Source organism: Delphinus delphis, chromosome 11 (assembly GCF_949987515.2).
Source record: "Delphinus delphis chromosome 11, mDelDel1.2, whole genome shotgun sequence".
NCBI classification, from domain to species: domain Eukaryota; kingdom Metazoa; phylum Chordata; class Mammalia; order Artiodactyla; family Delphinidae; genus Delphinus; species Delphinus delphis.
Window position 1 is genome coordinate 15,581,399 of NC_082693.1, and position 21,509 is coordinate 15,602,907.

Below are 21,509 nucleotides of genomic sequence, written 5' to 3' on the forward strand. Positions count from 1 at the left end.
TTCCTCACTCACCTTTTTTCACTTTAGAAAGTTTTTCTCCACTTAACCATAAAAATGTTTGCCCATGGCCCCAAATTACACCCTTTTAGCTTTTTAACCCAAAAGATAAGGTTTCTTCTCTGTTCCTCAATAAAAAAAATCTTAGACAAGGACTTTGGCCACCTTGTATTACATGCCCATTGCTGGAGTGAAGACTGGCCCTCTGGTCTTCAGTAATTTTCTGTCCTTGGCTGAAACCAAGATTATAATCAACCAGCCTTCCAAGAAACTGTGTGATGAGAGAGGAAGGCCTGGTCACGTAGGAAGTCAGGGTGTGAAAGGCTGCATGATCAGAGATCTCCTGCTTCTCCCTTGTATACAGTGCACAGTGCTAAAGGCCAGGAAGGCCATGAACCTGAGCGTCTGCAGACTTCCTAAGAAGTGATATTATCAATGATTTTCAAGGATGCTTTCTGCCTTCCATTGAAGAAGAAGTAGTTGAAGATACGTGCAGGGTGGTTCAGGCCTGGACCCTGGAGAATGAAGAGGAAGAGTTAAATTCTGAGGAAGAAGCAATAGAAGCCAATCCTATACTGGCTGCCTTGAGCAAGAGGGATTGAGGAAACCAACTTCAATTTGGTACAAGTAACAGTACAGCCTCACTGTGATCAAAACCTCCACCCTGCTACAGTGGGCCAGGGATTCCCTCTGGTTCTTGTGAAATCACTGGCCACTTCAGAAAATAATTCCCACACAGTGTCAGTGCTTGAGTAATGCTACCCAAACTTGCTTGCTACATGCCTCCCGGGGATGTTCTACATGCTTTCCACCCCCGCCCGCCCCCGTCCCTTCCAAGTGACTAAGATTCTTTACACCTATTATTTCTTTGGAATAGACATGGTCTTCAAAAGAGAAAATTTGCCTCTGAGATGAAAAATAGCTTTAGACTTCATATTGAGTGAATTCCATCAGCTTTTGCTGAACTTGGTTGAAGGTGCATATAATACCCATTTTATTAAATATTTACAATGAAGCTGTTTAACCTAAAATTTAAAACTTAGTAAAATAGGACAGAATAGCAGAGTCTTCAGAAGAAACAAGGAATTACTCCTTGCTCATTTTTCATAGTATACAAAGCAATGGTGGAGAGAAAGTAACTTGTTAAACTTAGTGTCAATTTTTTTTCTCTGTTTGAAAATTCATCTGTTCCAGTTTTTATTTTGAAAATTTTAATCTATCACAGAATATAGATGCATCTAATAATGATGGCATTTAAAAAAAATTAGTAAAGAAATGTCAGAGAATGATTCCAAATCTGTGTTTAGTGTGTGTCCTTTTTTCCAACCTGTTTTATAATGTTAAGTGTTTCTTTCTGATTATAGAAGTAAAACATTTGGAAAAAACTGAAGAGTATAAAGAAGGAGAAAATAAAATCACCTGGTCTCATTATGCAGAGAGAATTTCTATTAATATTTCTGTATATATGCAAAAATATTTTTAAAGATTTGGGTCTTATTGCTAGTACTGTGTCGAATGCTGTTTTCATTAAAGTTATATCGTGTGTCCTTATGTCATTATATATTCAATGGAAGATTTTTTAATAACTGATGTTTTATCTTATGAATATATAATAGTTTAATCATCCCTCTATTTTTAGATGGCTATGTTGTTTCCAACTTTTTGCTGTGAGAAAAATCCTCATATAACATATGCATGTCTGTTTCCTAGACTTGGAATTATTGGGATAGGGTATGAGCTTTTTAAAGGGTTCATTACTTAACATTTTGCCAAATTGCCCTCTAAGAGATTTGTACAAAGTTATGTTCTCCCCTTAGTATATGAAGTGTATAAAGGTGCCCCTGTTTCTCCATACATACAATAAATACTCCGGACAGATGAAATTTGAAGGGAACTGATGGAGAATCTGTGTGGGTTGTCATTAGTGATTCGGAGAGTTTGGAACAGGGATTAGTCTTTATCTGTTGCTACATAACCAACTATACCAAAACTTAGTGGCTTAAAACAACGATTTATAATTTCTCACCTTTCTTTGGGTTGACTGAGCTCAGCTAGGCTGTTCTATTTCCTGTGATATAACTGAGGGCCCTCCTGCAGATACATTCAGCTGCAACTTGGCTGGAATATCCCGTGTCTTCTCTCCTCGTGGCCTCTCATGACTTAGTAGTCTATCTAGAGTTTCTTGCTAACAACGCAGCTGGCTTCTAAGAGGGAACGTTCCAAGAAGACAAGCCCCTGGGTGCAGGCGTTTATCAAACCTCTGCTTGCATTATGCTTGCTCATGTCCTGTTGGTCAAAGCAAGTCACATGACCAAGGCCAAAATCAAAAGTGGGAGAGAACTACACAAGCCTGTGAATACCAGGAGATGTGGTTCATTGCAGACCGTTGATGTAATGGATTACCAGAAATAGTAAATAAGTTTCAACTAGCATTGCAAGTCTGATTGATGAGCAATAGCGCTTTGGAGCACTGTGTTTGGAAAAATTTGGAGATCAACTTCTGGATCAGTAGGAAAGCGTATTGTGACAAGTTAATGACGTTTGCAAGGGCTTAGGTGAGGAGGCTGGTATAATGGTGTATTTACCATCCTTAATTTAATATCTGAATTTATATCATAAAGCCACAAACGTAAACATGAAAGGCAATTCAAGAGCTTACATGTAAGCCCAAATATTTTAAAAACATTGGAGTACTTGAGTAAAGTGAGCCTTAAGCTTTTATTCATCCTGGTTTCGTACTGACAATTAATACAACTGGTAGTATAAGATATCAATAATTGGGCTTCCCTGGTGGTGCAGTGGTTGAGGGTCCGCCTGCCGATGCAGGGGACACGGGTTCCTGCCCCGGTCCGGGAAGATCCCACATGCCGCGGAGCGGCTAGGCCCGTGAGCCATGGCCGCTGAACCTGTGCGTCCGGAGCCTGTGCTCCGCAACGGGAGAGGCCACAACAGTGAGAGGCCCGTGTACCGCAAAAAAAAAAAAAAAAAGATATCAATAATTGGCATCTTGTGCTCGATTAGTTTGCAAGATACCCGTATTTCACACCAGGACTGCTCTTTCCCATTGCTGAGTGAAAAAGCTGTAGCAGGGTTCATAGATGAGGAGCAAGTACCTATACTAGTGCCCAAGGTCAGAGTATGGGTGGGTGGATGGCTAGATGGATGGAGACATAATCTCACATATGTATGTATTTGCATGTGTGAGTGTGTGATTTTAAGAGCTTGACTGAGTTGTGAACTTGACGCTTGGATTTACTCATGTGATTTAACCAGTATTATCAGTGGCAGTATTTAAGAGTAGGCACTGTGGCCTATGCCAATGGTCCCCAGCCTCTTTGGCACTAGGGACCGCTTTCGTGGAAGACAGTCTTTCCACGGACGGGGTTGGGGTTTGGTTCAGGTGGTAACACGAGCGATGGGGAGTGGCAGGGAGCAATGGGGAGCGATGGGGAGCGGCAAATGAAGCTTCACTCGCTCTCCCGCCGCTCACCTCCTGCTGTGCGGCCCGGTTCCTAACAGGCATTCTGAGGGAGACTTATAGGACAATGTTACTATTCCTCCTGATACAGTAGTGCGGAGTCTCTTTTATGCTTTTCCCTCTCACCCCATACTCTGCTCTCCCAGAGGAGGTTCTGTGCATGTCAGCAGTTTGGTGTGTGTCCTCCTCCCCCTTCTTTGCATACCTATACATTCATTTATTCATTTATTTTTACCAAAATGAGCTTGTCCTATATGTACAATTCTTTGACTTTTCCTTTTTATTTACTACCTTAGATCTTTTCGTATTAGTACTTAGAAATCAACACCGTTCTTTCAGTAGCTACAAAATATTCATTAATTATTTAGCTGGACATTAATTATTTAGTTGGACATTTAGTGTTTTTCCATTTTTTTTTTCTCAGTTTCTAAAAATGTTGTCATGAACGTACTTATACATAAACTGTGGCCGTATGCAAATGTTTTTATAAAATAGATGTGGAAATTGCTGAGTTAGGCTGTATACGTATTTTAGCTTTTGATAAACGTAGTAAAATCCTGCTAAACACCATAAATAGGGTCTGAAAATATTGAAGTGATTAAAATGCATAATTATAAGATTAATGAAAAGCAGTATTTTTCATTAAGTTCATGGAGTCACACACAAAAAATAGGAAAGTGGTAGAAAGTGACACATTGTGCAAAACTACATAATGAATCAGAAAGCCCCAAATGAAAACAGGGCATTCACCCCCTAAATTCCTTTTGGAATTGGAGTTGGTCCAACTATTGGAGCCCTTCGACAGTCATGTTCAGATTAATTTGTGGTTTTACTATTTGTGGTTTACAGTTAGGCCAACTTCCAAAAAATCTTTACCATCTTATCCTCACATGATGCAGTGTGTAGGATTATTGTCTCCTGTATCCTTGCCAGCACTTGGTGTTACCAGCCTTAAGTTTTGAGTAATCTAATGGACAAAAATGGTATCTTGTTTGAATTTGCGCATTGTTGGTTTTGGCCATGCTTGTCATCTTTCCCTGTATTTGTTGCCTATTTGAGTCTCTTCTACAAATTGCCTCTTCCATATATTTTCTCTATTTTTCTATTGCTATTTTTCTTAATGATTTATGTCATTATGTACTTTTTTGTATTTTTGATGTCTGAGCCAGTTAGCTTGTTAGAGCTCTCCAAGGTATTTTTGCTGTGCACCCTGATAAGTAGAACGTTTTTGGTTATATACTCTCATTATATGTCTATTTATTTATAGATTATATATGTGTATTGTTGTCAGTCTGTGTCATACATTTTTTTTTTTTTTTTGCGGTATGCGGGCCTCTCACTGTTGTGGCCTCTCCCGTTGTGGAGCACAGGCTCCAGACATGCAGGCTCAGCGGCCATGGCTCACGGGCCCAGCCGCTCTGTGACATGTGGGATCTTCCCGGACCGGGGCACGAACCCGTGTTCTCTCAACCATTGCGCCACCAGGGAAGCCCCTGTGTCTTACATCTTAGTAAAGCTTATTTTTTCCCTGTTTTATTGTGTTTTAAAAATGAGTGTAAATAGGGGTGCTACAGCAAAGGAAACTATAAACAAGACCAAAAGACAACCCTCAGAATGGGAGAAAATATTTGCAAATGAAGCAACTGACAAAGGATTAATCTCCAAAATGTATAAGCAGCTCATGCAGCTCAATAACAAAAAAACAAACAACCCAATCCAAAAATGGGCAGAAGACCTAAATAGACATTTCTCCAAAGAAGATATACAGACTGCCAACAAACACATGAAAGAATGCTCAACATCATTAATCATTAGAGAAATGCAAATCAAAACTACAATGAGATATCATCTCACACCAGTCAGAATGGCCACCATCAAAAAATCTAGAAACAATAAATGCTGGAGAGGGTGTGGAGAAAAAATCTAGAAACAATAAATGCTGGAGAGGGTGTGGAGAAAAGGGAACACTCTTGCACTGCTGGTGGGAATGTGAATTGGTATAGCCACTATGGAGGACAGTATGGAGGTTCCTTAAAAAACTACAAATAGAAATACCACATGACCCAGCAATCCCACTACTGGGCATATACCCTGAGAAAACCATAATTCAAAAAGAGTCATGTACCAAAATATTCATTGCAGCTCTATTTACAATAGCCAGGACATGGAAGCAACCCAAATGTCCATCAACAGATGAATGGATAAAGAAGATGTGGCACATATATACAATGGAATATTACTCAGCCATAAAAAGAAACAAAACTGAGTTATTTGTAGTGAGGTGGATGGACCTAGAGTCTGTCATACAGAGTGAAGTAAGTCAGAAAGAGAAAGACAAACACCGTATGCTGACACATATATATGGAATTTAAGAAAAAAAAGTGTCACGAAGAACCTAGGGGTAAGACAGGAATAAAGACACAGACCTACTAGAGAATGGACTTGAGGATGTGGGGAGGGGGAAGGGTAAGCTGTGACAAAGTGAGAGAGTGGCATGGACATATATACACTACAAAACGTAAAATAGATAGCTAGTGGGAAGCAGCCGCATAGCACAGGGAGATCAGCTCGTTGTTTTGTGGCCACCTAGAGGGGTGGGATAGGGAGGGTGGGAGGGAGGGAGACGCAAGAGGGAAGAGATATGGGAACATATGTATATGTATAACTGATTCACTTTGTTATAAAGCAGAAACTAACACACCATTGGAAAGCAATTATACTCCAATGAAGATGTAAAAAAAAGGTGTTGATATTATTTAGTCTTTGTTTAAACTTGGAATTCTGTAAAAAAATTCTACATATTTCATGATTCATTTTATTCTACTACTGTAATTTGAGATTTAAAAATTTTCTTTATTATAAATGGTGACTGAGTGATTTTGTAGAAATTATTCTTTTAAACTTCTTCCTAGATGTAAAAGAAAAAAAAAAACCAAAACCAACTTATTTCACTGTGAATCTTCAGTCTTTTGGTATGATTTCCTTTATTTGTAAATAACCTCTCATTAAATATTATTCCAAAAAAAAAAAAAAAACAAATGGGGTGCTAACCTGTCCACAGCCCAGTGTAGAGTCTAGTGTGCATTCACCTAGGAAATCAGGACTTGTGAGCGAAATATGATTTAGGCCCTTTACAGGCCAGTTAGGTTGGCCAAGAAGAGCATGCTCTCTGTTCTGTGACCACACTGTGCATATCTGTAAGCCCCTGGCCACTGAGTACTCTGGTGAAGTGGAAAGTAGCCAAGGGTCAGACCTTGGCTCTGTTACCTTTATTAACCACACAGCTTGGAGAAAATTGCTTACTCTCACTAAGAACCAGTTTCTTCATGTGTAAAATGGAGAGGGTAGTCCTTGTCTTGCCTACTTTATAGGCTTATGATGTGAGTTAATCTATGTGAATAAACTTTGAAAAACTGTAAAACATGGGGTACATATGAAATACCTGGGTACTTATTTTGCAAGGTCATAACATTGCGTATATAAGACAACATACTTCAGGATCATTTATGCAGGAAAACAGTTGAAAATGGCTGGCCTACTAATTGTGGTTCAGAAATATTTAAAGTCTTCATCGTGTGCAGATTTTAAACCTCTTGAAGGTAGAAACTATTACACATGATGGTCAATAAGTTTTGTTGTTGATGGTGTATGTACATTTAATAATATACATATTTGGTTTTTAAAATGGTTTTTATTTAAGAAAGCCCTGTGATTTAGGAATTAGAAATCAGCTTATTTGTGAAATACCCAGTGACACTAAGGAAGACTTTCTTGAAAGAGTAAAGTAGCTGTTGTCCAGGGCTGCAGAGAAAAGACAGGGCCTGGCATGAATATATTCTCCAAGATAGTGAAGAACTCAAGGCATTGTAATGGTAGGGTCTCTCATATAAGCAGTGGAACTGAATTATGAGGAAGGCGGTGTATGATACAGCGTACCCAGGAGTGGTGATGAAAAGGCAGTTTTGAACATGGATAATGCTGTTTTTAAGAAATGTGTTTTATAATTTTTTAAAAAAATAAATGAATTTAACTGTAAAATAAATTATTATTGTCTGTAGAAGATAGTGGATGGAGGGAGGAGAAATAAAAGAACTGAACCCCTTGTCATTAATAAAAAAGAATAAGAAAATTGGGATTGCATATTTTACAATATTTTACAAGTATTGACACTCAGGCTCTGTAACGGTGCTGGAAAACAGGCGCTCTCAGGCCCGTGCTGCTGGCTGGCCAGGCCGGCCCATGACCAGTAGTGGCCTGGGTAGGCTGGGACTGAGCTGTGGGCAGTGGGCCAGGCGAGGTCACATTCCTTCTGAATACTCTCCCCTCCTTCCCTCTCCTTTGATTCTCAGAACAACCCCATGGGGTAGAAAGCAGGACAGGCCTAGTCCAGTTCAACTCACTAAACCTTTTATGCGCACCCAGATGAGTGGGAAGGGGTGGTGGCATGCTTACTTATTATATCTACTTTCAAAAACTTATTTAAAACTCTTGGAGGGGTAGAAGACAGTGTGCAAAAAACAAACGAAATCCTTTGTATATTTGGAAGAATAGATGTATTTCTCAGAAATAGTTCACACTGAGGAATTTCTGTATTTCAGAAAAGAATGATAAAAGGACTTTTTTTTTTCTTACACAGAGGAATTCCATGTCCATTTTGAACATTTACCTAATAATCTAGATTTCTACTATGTCAAGTCAGGCCCCCACCCCCCACCCCCTTTATTCTTTTTTTTTTTTTTTAAAGAAGATGTTGGGGGTAGGAGTTTATTTATTTATTTATTTATTTATTTATTTTTGCTGTGTTGCGTCTTCGTTTCTGTGCGAGGGCTTTCTCTAGTTGTGGCAAGCGGGGGTCACTCTTCATCGCGGTGCGCGGGCCTCTCACTATGGTGGCCTCTCTTGTTGCGGAGCACAGGCTCCAGACGCGCAGGCTCAGTAGTCGTGGCTCATGGGCCCAGTTGCTCCGCGCCATGTGGGATCCTCCCAGACCAGGGCTCGAACCCGTGTCCCCTGCATTAGCAGGTAGATTCTCACCACCAGGGAAGCCCCTCCCTTTATTCTTATGTGAATGATTTTCAGTCCAGCTGCTGTTCCTTTCTCAGTGGAGCTGCAAAAGAAACTCTGAATTGGAAACAGGCAGTATTATTGGTAAGAGAAATAAAATCTTTTGATGGGGTTCTACGTCCTTTCCGTATCTACCCAGCCTGCTATTAAAGCCTTCTTGCAGAATACCCTGAGATTAAAATATTTCACAATTTTTGGCTTCAATTCCTCAAAAACATTACAGGAGAAATGTAATAGATTATTCAAGTTGAATAGATATGATTAATCTTGCTGTGTCAGTTACTGCTGTATAACAAACCGTCCTCACACTCCAAGGCTTAAGATAATCACTGTATATTACTGAGCACAGGTCCCTGGGTTGGCTGGGCAATTCCTCTAGTTTCTGTTGCATTTATTCTTGTCTGAGATCAGCTGTGGGTCAAGCAGGAGGCTCTGCTGATCTTGGCTGGTCTAAGATGGTCTTTTCTGAGATGGTGGGAATGACTGGGCTCTCTTCCATGGTCTCATTCCCAGTAGGCTTGCCCAGGCTTGCTCTTGTGGTGAAGGCAGGTGTCCAAGCAAGTGAGCCTTAGTGCTCCAGGTCTCTTGAGGCCTGGGCTCAGAATTGGGGCAGTGTCATGCACTGCTTTCCATTGGCCAAAGAAAGTCTCAAGGCCAGCTTGAATTCAAGGAGTGGAGAGATAGACTCCGTCTTTTGAGGGAGGTTGGAAAATCACATTGCAAATGCTGTCAGAATGGCCATCATTAAAAAGTCTACAAATAACAGATGCTGGAGAGGGTGTGGAGAAAAGGGAACCCTCCCACACTGTTGGTGGGAATGTAAGTTGGTGCAGCCACTGTGGAAAACAGTGTGGAGGTTCCTCAGAAAACTAAAAGTAGAACTACCATATGATCCAGCAATCCCACTCCTGGGCATATATCCAGACAAAACTATAATTCAAAAATACATGCACCCTATGTTCGTAGCAGCACTATTCACAATAGCCAAGACATGGAAACAACCTAAATGTCCATTGACAGACAAATAGATAAAGAAGCTGTGGTATATATATACAATAAACTACTACTCAGCCATAAAGAAAGAATGAAGTAATGCCATTTGCAGCAACATGGATGCAACTAGAGATTATCATACTAAGTAAATCAGAAAGAGAAAGATAAATGCCATATGATATCACTTATATGTAGAACCTAAAATATGACACAAGTGAACCTATCTATGACAGAACCATGGACATAGGGAATAGACTGGTGGTTGCCCAGAGGTGGAGGGGTTGCGGGGGGAGAGGGATGGAGTGGGAGTTTGGGATTAGCACATGCAAACTGGTATATATGGAATGGATAAACAACAAGGTCCTACTGTATAGCACAGGAAACTATATTCAGTATCCTGTGATAGGGCTTCCCTGGTGGCGCAGTGGTTGAGAGTCCGCCTGCCGATGCAGGGGACACAGGTTCGTGCCCTGGTCCGGGAAGATCCCACATGCTGCGGAGCGGCTAGGCCCGTGAGCCATGGCCACTGAGCTGCGCGTCCGGAGCCTCTGCTCTGCAACGGGAGAGGCCGCAACAGTGAGAGGCCCGCGTACCACACACAAAATATATATATATATATATATATATATATATATCTCCTGTGATAAACTATAATGGAAAAGAATATGAAAAAGAATGTATATATGTATAACTGAGTCACTTTGCTGTACAGCAGTAATTAACACAACATTGTAAATCAACTATACTTTAATAAAAAAATTAACAAACAGACAAGAAAAACAAAAGTTGTGGATATAGGGAGAGGTGGAAAGTTGGAACCTTTTTGTAATCTGTATAGAACATGTGCCCCTAAATTTACTGAACCCATTTGAAGTTCATGGTTCCTCTGTCTCAAATAAGGGATTACACTTGATCCTGGTCACGCTGCTGATCATGCACTTCAGCTATGTAGAAAATTAAGTGGACCTGTGTGTATAAGTCTCTTCTTTATTAAATCAGTTAGTTCCTAACTCCTGTAGAGCAGGGTTATTTTTTTTTCCCCCCTTTCATGATGTGTTTAGTTGGTTTGATAGTCTCCCTGGGCTTTGTCATTTTAAGGTTCAGAATGGGTCCTAGTGCCTCAGTTGTGGGGTGTGGAGAAGATATTGTAGGTTTCAGTGTATTTAAGAAAGCTCTCAAGTATATAACCTCCCTTGTCCTACCATACCCAGAATCCATCGACCAGGCACTTGCTGTCATATTACCTCCCATGTTATTTTCCTCCTGGTACTTAGCACTGGCTCAAATTCTTGTTCATATACTTTTTGGTTATTTGTCTCCCCTCACTGAGCTATCAGCTTCCCAAGAGCAGGGACTTCCTCTGACCTGTTCACTACTGAATTCCCAGAGCTTAGAAGAGTGCCTTCCTCTCCTTAGGAGATGCTCAATAGAGATTTGTTGAATATTTATAATAAAAATTTTGTGATTAAGCAAGTCCGCAGCTTATTAAAACACAGCGTGTTATGTACTATGTCTCTGGTACATTGTAGACACTCATTAAGTGTTTATGGAACCTTTAGGGAGGGTCGTGGGCAGTGGGAGCTCAGAGAAAATGAAGAGTTGGAGCCACCAAGGGTTTTTCCAGATGAATGCGATGAAAGACAGATGAGCAGGAGAGTTTAGAGTATGGTAGATTTGTTGAAATGTTAGACTGTTGGATTTCAGGCTGGGAAGGAAGGAAGTGGAGCAAGAAGGAATCTGAAGAACAGAGATTCTCCCAAGACCAGAGACCCCACAGAGGGAGAGTAGTTAGACGTGCATGCTGGAGGTCGGGGGTTGTGTTGATGCACTACGATCGCTGATGTGCTGGTAATTTCAGATTATGTGCCAGGTTATGGGCACGATGGGGTCCTGGGATTAAGGAAATGAATGGCTCAAGTGGTTGAAGGACCTTGAGGAGGGGGGAATTGACAGCTGTTGTTTGAGAGGGTGCAGCAGGACAGCTGGTGTCCTTAGGGGAAAGTCCTTAACAGCCAAGATATTGGGGGTAATGCTTTGAGGAGAGGTTTGCTAACAACGGAGCACCGCTTCCACAGGAAGTTTCTTTACAAGACAGAGGTGGAGTGGCGGCTAAATCAGGGACAGGCTGAGCAAAGCCTGGACAGACCCAGCAAATGGGTCAAGGGATGGATTGGGAAAGGGACTGGAGATGGTATGAACTTGGGCATTGAGAGGCTTGATGGATTTAGTTTCAGTAGAATCTTAGAGAAAAGTGACCCTGGGACTAACCAGACAAGAGGCCGTGACTCATTTGGCCAAGGGTAGTGGTCAGCCTGGAAGTTCTGAGCTCTGCCTGTGTGGAGGGATTTTAGGTGGAACTCATGGGAGTTTACATGAGTTCTAAACAGATGTGTTCTCATTTATTACTTCAGTATTTTCATTGTAGGTTTTTCAGAATATTTTAAGTATCTTTTTAAATTAGAAATGGCATTTTCTAAATGTAAACTATTAAAAAATGTGAAACAATGATATATGCAAATACTAAAGGACAATGATTTAATCAATTTGTGTAGCGCTATTTATCATCTAAAATCCAAGGATTAGGATTTTCAGATTAGTATTTTAATCTATTTTTTGGTCATAAAGTTTTTTACATAGGTATTAATCAAAGTAGATATTTTAAATGTAAATATTTAGTCTCTTTTTGCTGTTAGTCATTTTGAAAGTCCAAACTGTGTGGTGAACCAGAGCAGAATTTCATAATCTTTAAACCACAAAGTTGCCTAATAGGCAACAAAGTAGAAATGACAGTAGTGGAAGATTTTACAAAGTCCCAGAACCACCTGGCAATAATTTTAGGAAAAAACTTTTGACTATAAGCTCATAAATAGGGACTCTGTAACATAAAGAATAATTAATAGTAATTAGTTTCTTGCCTTTGAACCCTTTGGTCAGACTTGTTCCATTGAAACGAGCAAGGCAAGTTAAAATAATCTACAGAATTTAAATTGTCTGCTTGTGCAATACAGGTGAGTTTATATTACACAGCAACAAATTGTCTAAACTGTGGGTTTAGACAATAAACAAATGTTTATTTTACTACTATTTGTGTCTGATGCTAAGTACTTTTTTAAACTTCTTTTTTGAGTATGTGTTTTATTTTATTATGAAAAATTTGATTCATACCAAATGAGTATAACATTTGTCCGACATAAAGAAAAATACGATGGTTGATCACTGCACCAGATACTCAGCTTTAAAAAGAGAACATGTCTCAGACCTTTGGAGCCCCCTCTTGCCCCTCCTTGATGCCATTTCTCTGTCGTTCCCCCACCCCTTGCCTCCATGGGCAACCACCATCCTGAGTGTTTATAACATTCCAATGGTTTTCTTTAAATTTTAACCACATATGTTTGAGTCCATATACAATGCATGGTTTAATTTCCCCAGCTTCTTCTTATAACTTCATAAAAGTGAAGACATTCTGTATGTGATTTGCTTATTTTGTTAAACATAATTATTTGTGAGATTCATCCCAAATTGATGTGGTTCATTTTTATGACTGTGCTCAGTGTATGATTATACTACAGTATAAACATTACCCATTGGTGGACATGTGTTTGCTCTTTTTTTTTATGGCTTTATGTGAGCATTATCATATGTCTCCTCATGCACATTTGCAAGTTTCTCTTAAACATATAACTATGAGTATAATCGAGGTGGTAAGGTGCATTTCGACTTCTTTGAATAAATCTAAATTATTTTCCGAAGTGGTTGTACTGTTGTACTCCCTACAGCAGTATATGGGTTCTTATTGCTTCATATCTTTGTCAGCACTTCATATTGTCCAACTTTTACATTTTTGCCAGTCTGGTGGTTGTCAAATGTTTCCTAATTATGGCTTTTACTTTGAATTTCCCAGGTTAATGAAATTAAGCATCTTTTATTAGGTTCATTGTATATTCATGTTTCTTCCTCTGTGACATGTGCTTATATCTTTTGTCTACTTTTCTTTGTGTCTTTTTTCTTTGGATTTTGAGGATTTTTTTTTCTTTATTAAACATAGATAGTAATCTTTTGCAAATCTACTCTTTGGGTTTGTATCTTGCCTTCACTTTTTTTAAACGTTATACTCCCTTTATAGTTATTATAAAATATTGGCTATATCCCCTGTGTTGTACAGTATATCCTTGTAGCTTATTTTTATACATAATAGTTCATATCTCTTAATCTACACGTATCTTGTCCCTCTCCCCTTTCCTCTTACCACTGGTAACTACTAGTTTTTTCTCTATCTCTGAATCTGTTTTCTTTTTTGTTATATTCACTAGTTTTATTTTTTAGATTCCACATGTAAGTCATATCATACAGTACTTGTCTTTCTGTCTGACTTATTTCACTTAGCATAATGCCTTCCAGGTCCATCCATGTTGTTGTAAATGACAGAATTTCATTCTGTTTTTATGGCTGAGTTGTATTCCATTGTGTATGTGTGTGTGTGCGTGTGTGTGTGTATGTATATAAAATCACATCTTCTTTATCCATTCATCTGTTGATGAACACTTAGGTTGCTTTCATATCTTGGCAGTTGTAAATAATGCTGCTATTGCTGCTATGAACATTGGGGTGCATGTATCTTTTCCAATTAGTGCTTTTGTTGCCTTCACTTTTTTTTTTGATAAATTTATTTATTTTATTTATTTATTTTTGTCTGTGTTGGGTCTTCATCGCTGCGTGCAGGCTTTCTCTAGTTGCGGCAAGTGGGGGCTACTTTTCATTGTGGTGCGTGGGCTTCTCATTGCCATAACTTCTCTTTGCAGAGCACGGGCTCTAGGCGCACGGGCTTTGGTAGTTATGGTGTGTGAGCTCAGTAGTTGTGGCTCGCGGGCTCTAGAGCGCAGGCTCAGTAGTTGTGGCGCACGGGCTTAGTTGCTCCATGGCATGTGGGATCTTCCCAGACCACGGCTCGAACCCATGTCCCCTGCATTGGCAGGCGGATTCTTAACCACTGTGCCACCAGGGAAGCCCTGCCTTCACTTTTTTTAAGGGATCTTTTGATGAATATATAATTGTTTATCAATCTTCTGTAAGTCATGGCAGATTTTTTTCTTTCCAGTCCTTTTATCCTTTTCCATTTTACCCTTTGTATTTCTTTATGTTTCTGGTTAGTACCTCCAGTACAATGATAAGTATTAATAGAAGCAACTACAGCTCTGACTTAAAAATAACTGCTTCTGGGGCTTCCCTGGTGATGCAGTGGTTGAGAGTCCGCCTGCTGATGCAGGGGACGCGGGTTCGTGCCCCGGTCCGGGAAGATCCCACATGCCGCGGAGCGGCTGGGCCCATGAGCCATGGCCGCTGAGCCTGCGCGTCCGGAGCCTGTGCTCCGCAACGGGAGAGGCCACAACAGTGAGACGCCTGCGTACTGCAAAAAAAAACTCCTTCTTATTTTACCATTAAGAATGATATTTAATGAAGATTTTTAGAGGGTATTCTTTCTAGGTTAAGAAAAATCTCTGCTATTCCTAGTTTGGTAAGAACTTTTATTAGGAGTGAGTGTTAAATTTTATCAAATATTTTTTCTGTATCCATTTAGATGAATTTTTTTAAATTTGCTAACTCAGCAAATTACTGTGAATTGTGTTTACTACACTTGTTAATGGTAAGCCAACCTATCATTCTTGGAGTAAACCCAACTTGGTCATGATGTACCTTCTCTTTTACACATTGCTCCATTGGGCCTGTTGATATTTTGTTTAGGACTTTGCCACTTGCGATAATAAGTGAAATTGCCTTGTAAATTCCCTCTCTGTACTGTCATTGTCTGGCTTTGAAATCAAGGTTGTTCTAGCCTCAAAAAATGAGTTGGAAGGTATTCCACTTTTTGTGTCCTGGAAAAGTTTGCGTGAGATTGGAATCAGTTGCTGAGAAAGGTATATTAATAATTTTCAACTGTTGTGTTGACTTTTCATTTTCTCTGTGAAGTTCTGTTTGTTTGTTTGTTTTTTTAAGTTTTGAAATTACATTATCAGGATGCATTTAAGTGTAGAATTGTTATGTTTTGTTAAGTGTAGACTATGTCATCAGAATGAAGTCAACATTTTATCCTGGGGAGTTGACCTCTACCTCCATTTACACTTGTGGTCTTGCCTATTTGTCTGATTTTAATATATCATACCAGCTTTAACAAAATTTTTTTAATCTGGAAATTTAGTTTATATCTGTTGTGATTACTGGTATATTTAAAATTATTTCTGCCTTCTTATTTTGTGCTTTCCTCTTTTATACTTTCTACTTTTGCCTTTTTTTTTTTAGGGGGGGGTGTTTAAAAGGGTAATACATATATTGTCTTTTACATTAGACCCAAAATACTTAGTAGTAGATAACAAATTTTCCCCTCAGTAGTTGACTTTACAAGAAAGATAGATTTCAGTATGCACCACAAGTTCAGTAAGAGGTTATTAGAGGAAAAGCCTGGTAAAATCCCTTCATAATTTTGGAAGAAGTTATTCTAAAGAAGAGTACTGATCTTTGTTTAGTGGGAGGAGTTAAATATGTTGGTTAAATGCTTTTCCCTTTTTTTTGTTTGTACTTATTGATGGAAGCAGAGTGTTTGGTGTGTTTTTTAGACTTAAACACTAGAATCTTCTGTTAATAGTCTGATATTTATACTGGCTTTCAGTGATTTAAAATAAAATGTCATTTTTTATCAGGACACCAGGCAGCATCAGGTGACTTCTGTTCTAAGGTCTGTACTTTGTGGGCACAGAGAAATGATAGGCTTTGTCCTGAGGGGTTCGTATGCCCCAACATTATATATTGATGTTAAATCAATGTCAGGTAAGAGTGAGAAACCCCTTTCTTTGTATGTCAGTATTGGGCTAACCCTTTGGGTTCATACAAGCATGGCTGAAGCATAGAGTGGAAAATGAAGCAAAGAGGGGAGAAGCAGTAAAGGACCAGTCAGAAAAGCAGGAAGGAATACTACTGGAGGTATGCAAGTGGACAGAATTGCCTGTCTTTAAACAGATTATTTTAAAGGTGTGCATAGGAACTCTTGGTACTTATCTGAAAGCTCGTTGTCCCATACTGGGAAGATCTCAGAAGCTCTATGTAAAATAACTGAAGTGTGTTTTTATATTATCAACTTTTTACCTGGTAAGATGGAAGTCCGGACGGTTCTGAACTTGTTTTGATCATGAGATTAAATAAAAATGCTTTTTATTAGATGCTTCTGAATAATGAACCCAACTCCATCTAGTAAGAGAGCCCCTGCCAGGAATGGAAGAAAGCAAGATTCTTTCTTATTAAGTCCTTAAACCTTAGTTTTTCTTCAGGTCCCATTTGTGTACTGTCCTGTTAGTCTTCAATCAGACATCTGCCTGATTACTGCAGTTTGAGGATCTGTAGATTTTTTAGTAAACTTTGGAATCCCCCGTATCTGGACTTCAGATGTAACCTACTTAGAATCAAGTGGAATATGTTTTCTTCCGCAAAAGAAGATAACAGTTTAAAAGAGTGAATCATAGTCTTGGGCATACAATATCATTAATCTTTAAAATTTGTTAGTGCTCTGCACACAAGATTGCAAAGGATTCATGTACTTAGGTGACAAGATTCTATCAGAGATAGAATTACTTCTCCTAATCCTCATAATAAATCAAACACATGGGGAAAAATTGTGACAGTTTCTGGCTTCTGTGGCACTGAGTGTGATAACACCTACTGACCCAAATATCCTAATACGCCCTGAAACAACTCACATGGCTCTCTGAAGCTAACTCATCTCTGATTGAAGATCTTTATCTTCAGAGACATTCCTGAAAAGTGTACATTGAATGAACCATCCTCCTCTCTGTAGTAGTTGATACAGGCAGACCCAGGTGTACAGAGAAGGTAATTTTTATAATTAGTACTTTTGTTTGCTTTTTGAGAGGAATATTTGTATTAGGAAGTACTTTCCATTTTAGAATCTTGCTTTTTGAGGTTTCCTATATCAGTTATTGTCTCTCAAGGTTAGTATTCCAGGGACATCCCTGGCAGCGTGTTCTCTAATTGGCAGAGGGATCAAAAGGTTAGATAGGAGCGTTTCCTTGCTTTGTTTTCTTTCCTTTAGGGAATGGAGCCAAGCCAGTCATTACAACTTCTGTGAAACAGAACAGGAAGTAATTGGAGATTTTTATAGAGCAGTGTGGAAAGCTGGCTCTTTACTTTAGAAAGTTGGTTGTATGGAGTTTCTCAGGTAAAAACCATGTGTTATTGGTGAAACTATATATGACACTGAATTCTTATGTTTCTTTCGGTCTTGGTAAGAAGGCACCCAAAAATCCAGTATGCCATTTAGAGTAAATGCTTCTTGGATCTAAAATGATGACACTGCTGTCAGTTCCTTAAGGTGATCAGCTTCTAAGACTTTTTCTTTTCTTTTTTCTAGCTTTATTGATAAATAATTGACATAGTCTAAGACTTTTTCTTAAAACAGAACTCCCAGCAGTAATATTTTCAATATAGCCTTCTCACACATTTGTTTGATCTGATCTCTGGTTAGGAATTATGGTTCTGTTACCCTGTTTTACAGAACGTGAAAATTCATGCATTTATTTAAATATTTGAGCCCCTTAATTTCTGTCAAACATTGAGCATCTATTGGGAATAATTAACCAGACAGACTTGGCCGTTACCCTTACATATGTTGTAGTCCAAACACAAAAGCCCTTACATTGAGTTAAATTACAAGTCAGAAGTTTTACGAATTCAAATTAATTTTTAATTTCATGAGAAAAGATGAAATTAACTGAATATGTTACATAATCTGCCAGGCCCTGGGATGCAGAGGTGAAATAGGCAAGGTCTCCAAACTAGAAATTCTCAGAATTTCATAATAGATTTTGATAGTTATTATTTAGTAATGTAATAATATTTATCTAATACCTACTGTTTGCTAGGTATGGTGCCAGATGCTAGGGATAAGACATTGCATGATAATAATGGGAGGGGATATTTTGGTTTGCTTTTTGTTTTTTCAAACTTTGAGAAAACAGTTATTTGAATCAGAGACAACTTTTACTTGTATTTCAACTTTCTATTTGTTTTATGTAATATCTGCTGTTTATGGAACACTTACTACATCCAGGTACTCTGGTGAGTGTTTTACCTGCCTTACGTCATTTATTGCATACATTTTACGGACCTATCCACCGGTTTTTGAGCATTTATATATTCAGAAACCTTAAAATGAGGACCTCAAACCTTAAAGAACTGGCAGAGTTGGAATTCAAACTTGGGATGGATTGGCAGTTGTGGGGCTGTACCCTACCCAAGAAGATCTTTTAGCAGTTGAGTTTTGTGGTAAAACTTCCATTTACAGTATAAGTAATAGATGATCAGATTAAAATTCACCAGATCAAAAAAGAGGCAGTCGGGGGCTTCCCTGGTGGTGCAGTGGTTGGGAGTCCGCCTGCCGATGCAGGGGACGCGGGTTCGTGCCCCGGTCCGGGAGGATCCCACATGCCGCGGAGCAGCTAGGCCCGTGAGCCATGGCTGCTGAGCCTGCGCGTCCGGAGCCTGTGCTCCGCAACGGGAGAGGCCACAACAGTGAGAAGCCCGCGAACGGCAAAAAAAACCCCAAAACAAAACAAAAAAAAACCCGGGACCTTGAAGAATGTCTTTTTTAGTAAAGTTTTGAATTTCTTACAGGTTCTGGGCTTCCATTGACCTTACAGTTCTCCATTTAAGAGACTAACAGAGGGCTTCCCTGGTGGCCCAGTGGTTGAGAGTCCGCCTGCCGATGCAGGGGATGTGGGTTCGTGCCCCGGTCCGGGAAGATTCCCCCATGTTGCGCAGCGGCTGGGCCCGTGAGCCATGGCCGCTGAGCCTGTGCGTCCGGAGCCTGTGCTCCACAGCGGGAGAGGCCACAACAGTGAGAGGCCCGCGTACTGCAAAAAAAAAAAAAAAAAGAGACTAACAGAGAGAGTAGTGTCTAAAGTAGCTCTAACGAAGACATTCACCTGCTGTAGTGTTGCCTTGTCTCCATCTGAACATATCCCTGCCTCCCTGATTTCTCTGGCTAGAGTAGAAATCTTGTATCGTTTTTGAAGGGTAGAGAACAGGGCCATTTGCAGTTGTGATCCATGGCATTAAATGACCTGAGTCTGTACTGACTTGCTTTATTATTTCCCTAATTATCTTACCACAGCAAATCAGGTGTGATTTTTAACTTGCCCATCTTTCTTGTATTTTAGGTTACTTGTAAGTGATGAGGCATCTCTTTTGTCATTTCTGATTTTAAATGGCATTAAATTAGAATTAACTCCTGAGTAATTCAACTGATATTGTACAACTTAGAATATAAACCAGACAACAAATTACTGAAGCTAACATTCCAAGTAATCTCTTTTTTAAATTAATCAATGAATCAATCAATTAATTTTGGCTGCATTGTGTCTTCGTTGCTGTGTGCGGGCTTTCTCTAGTTGCGGTGAACGGGGGCTACTCTTCGTTGCAGTGCATGGGCTTCTCATTGCTGCAACTTCTCTTGTTGCAGAGCACGGGCTCTAGGCGCACAGGTTTCAGTCGTTGTGGCGTGCGGGCTCAGTTGCTCCGTGGCATGTGGGATCTTCCCAGACCAGGGCTCGAACCCGTGTCCCCTGCATTGGCAGGTGGATTCTTAACCTCTGTGCAACCAGGGAAATCCCTCCAAGTATTTTCTAGTGTGCCTTTAACTTTTGCTGGGCACAAATGGAAATTCGCAGCCTCTGACTGTCATAAAAAGGGGTTGTTACTGTTTAGTAATACAAATTAAAACACAGCTGGGAATGAAGTAGTTAGCCCAGTCTCACAGACATTAGCCTCCTGTTTATTTCCTCCTGTTTGTATTCCTAGAAGCAAACAGCTGTGCATTCAATTTTATTCTTTATTTCTTTACTTAAAATCTGGATCTCAAAAGAAGCAAACTGGGCATTTAGGCTTAGAAAAATTGCCGCATCTTTTTTAGTTGAAACAATGATTTATCCATAATGTCAAAAATTTTTTGTGAAGTAGATTTACCCACAATTTTACCATCACCCATTTTCATCTAGCTATAGCCATAATCTTTGTATCCTTTAGTAATCTTCTGTTTTCACTAGATGGTTGCTGTAACATTTTCTTACACTTCTGTAGAGTCATTAAAATGTTAACCTCTGCATAGTATTCCATTGTTCAACGTTTCATTTAAAACTCTATGCAGTTCACTTAGTTCCAAAATAACATTACTTTCAGTAATGAATAACATCCATTTTAAGCTTACTGTTCAAATGTCTTTTCTGCACATTGTACTAGTTAAATATTAGTCTTCTCTTAAAGCCATTAATGTTGTGCAAATTAGCATAGGTTAAAAGTTTCAGTTCAAAGAAAGTCAGGTATGAGTAAATGAAAACTTTTAATTTGAACAGTTGAAATTACTACTCAAAGTATTTGAAGTATTTCTTAGTCTCAGATCTACGCAAGGCCTTGAGGGATGTGTCAGAGGCCTTGGTGAGTTCACTTTTTATGTAGTGTATATGTAGCAGTGTTCACAATTTTTGTGTAATTGATAGTAGAAGGCTGTTGATTATAGCAAGTTGATGTGACTCCTTCAGCTGATAGTCTGTCTATAGTGGGATTAAGGTGATTTTACCAATTGGGCATAGTTGGCTTCTGTGATTTGTTTAGTGATAGGTCCCCACATATCTCTTATACATAACATATTATGTATCTGTCATCCATGGACTTATTTTCACTCTGTTAAATCTATTTTTTAGTGTATATTATAAACAACTTTTTGTAATATAGTGCTTTCTTCTAACTTTATTTATTGTATGACATAGAGATATACTATAATCCCAGTGTTGTTCATTTTTCTCAGATAAAGTCCTTGATATTGGACACTTGGATAATCACCTCCTCCCCATTCCTATCATCATTATCATCATTTACCTTGTCTTTGTAGGCCAAATCATAAATTATTCCTTTTCTTTTA

General features: G+C 39.2%; 1 protein-coding gene across 13 annotated transcripts in view; it reads left to right on the forward strand.

The window, feature by feature from the left end:
* Window positions 1-21,509, forward strand: part of PLEKHA5 (pleckstrin homology domain containing A5) — a 240,960-nt gene that overhangs the window by 12,684 nt on the left and 206,767 nt on the right. Inside the window, exon 4 of one of the 13 annotated variants that reach the window (XM_060024378.1) lies at window positions 362-2,711. The exons of the other annotated variants lie outside the window; for them this stretch is intronic. Within the exon in view, the coding sequence (XP_059880361.1) occupies window positions 362-374 (13 nt within the window). The 3' untranslated portion in view covers window positions 375-2,711. Of the gene's footprint in view, window positions 1-361; window positions 2,712-21,509 lie in introns of those variants that run through there. 13 annotated transcript variants of the gene reach the window in all.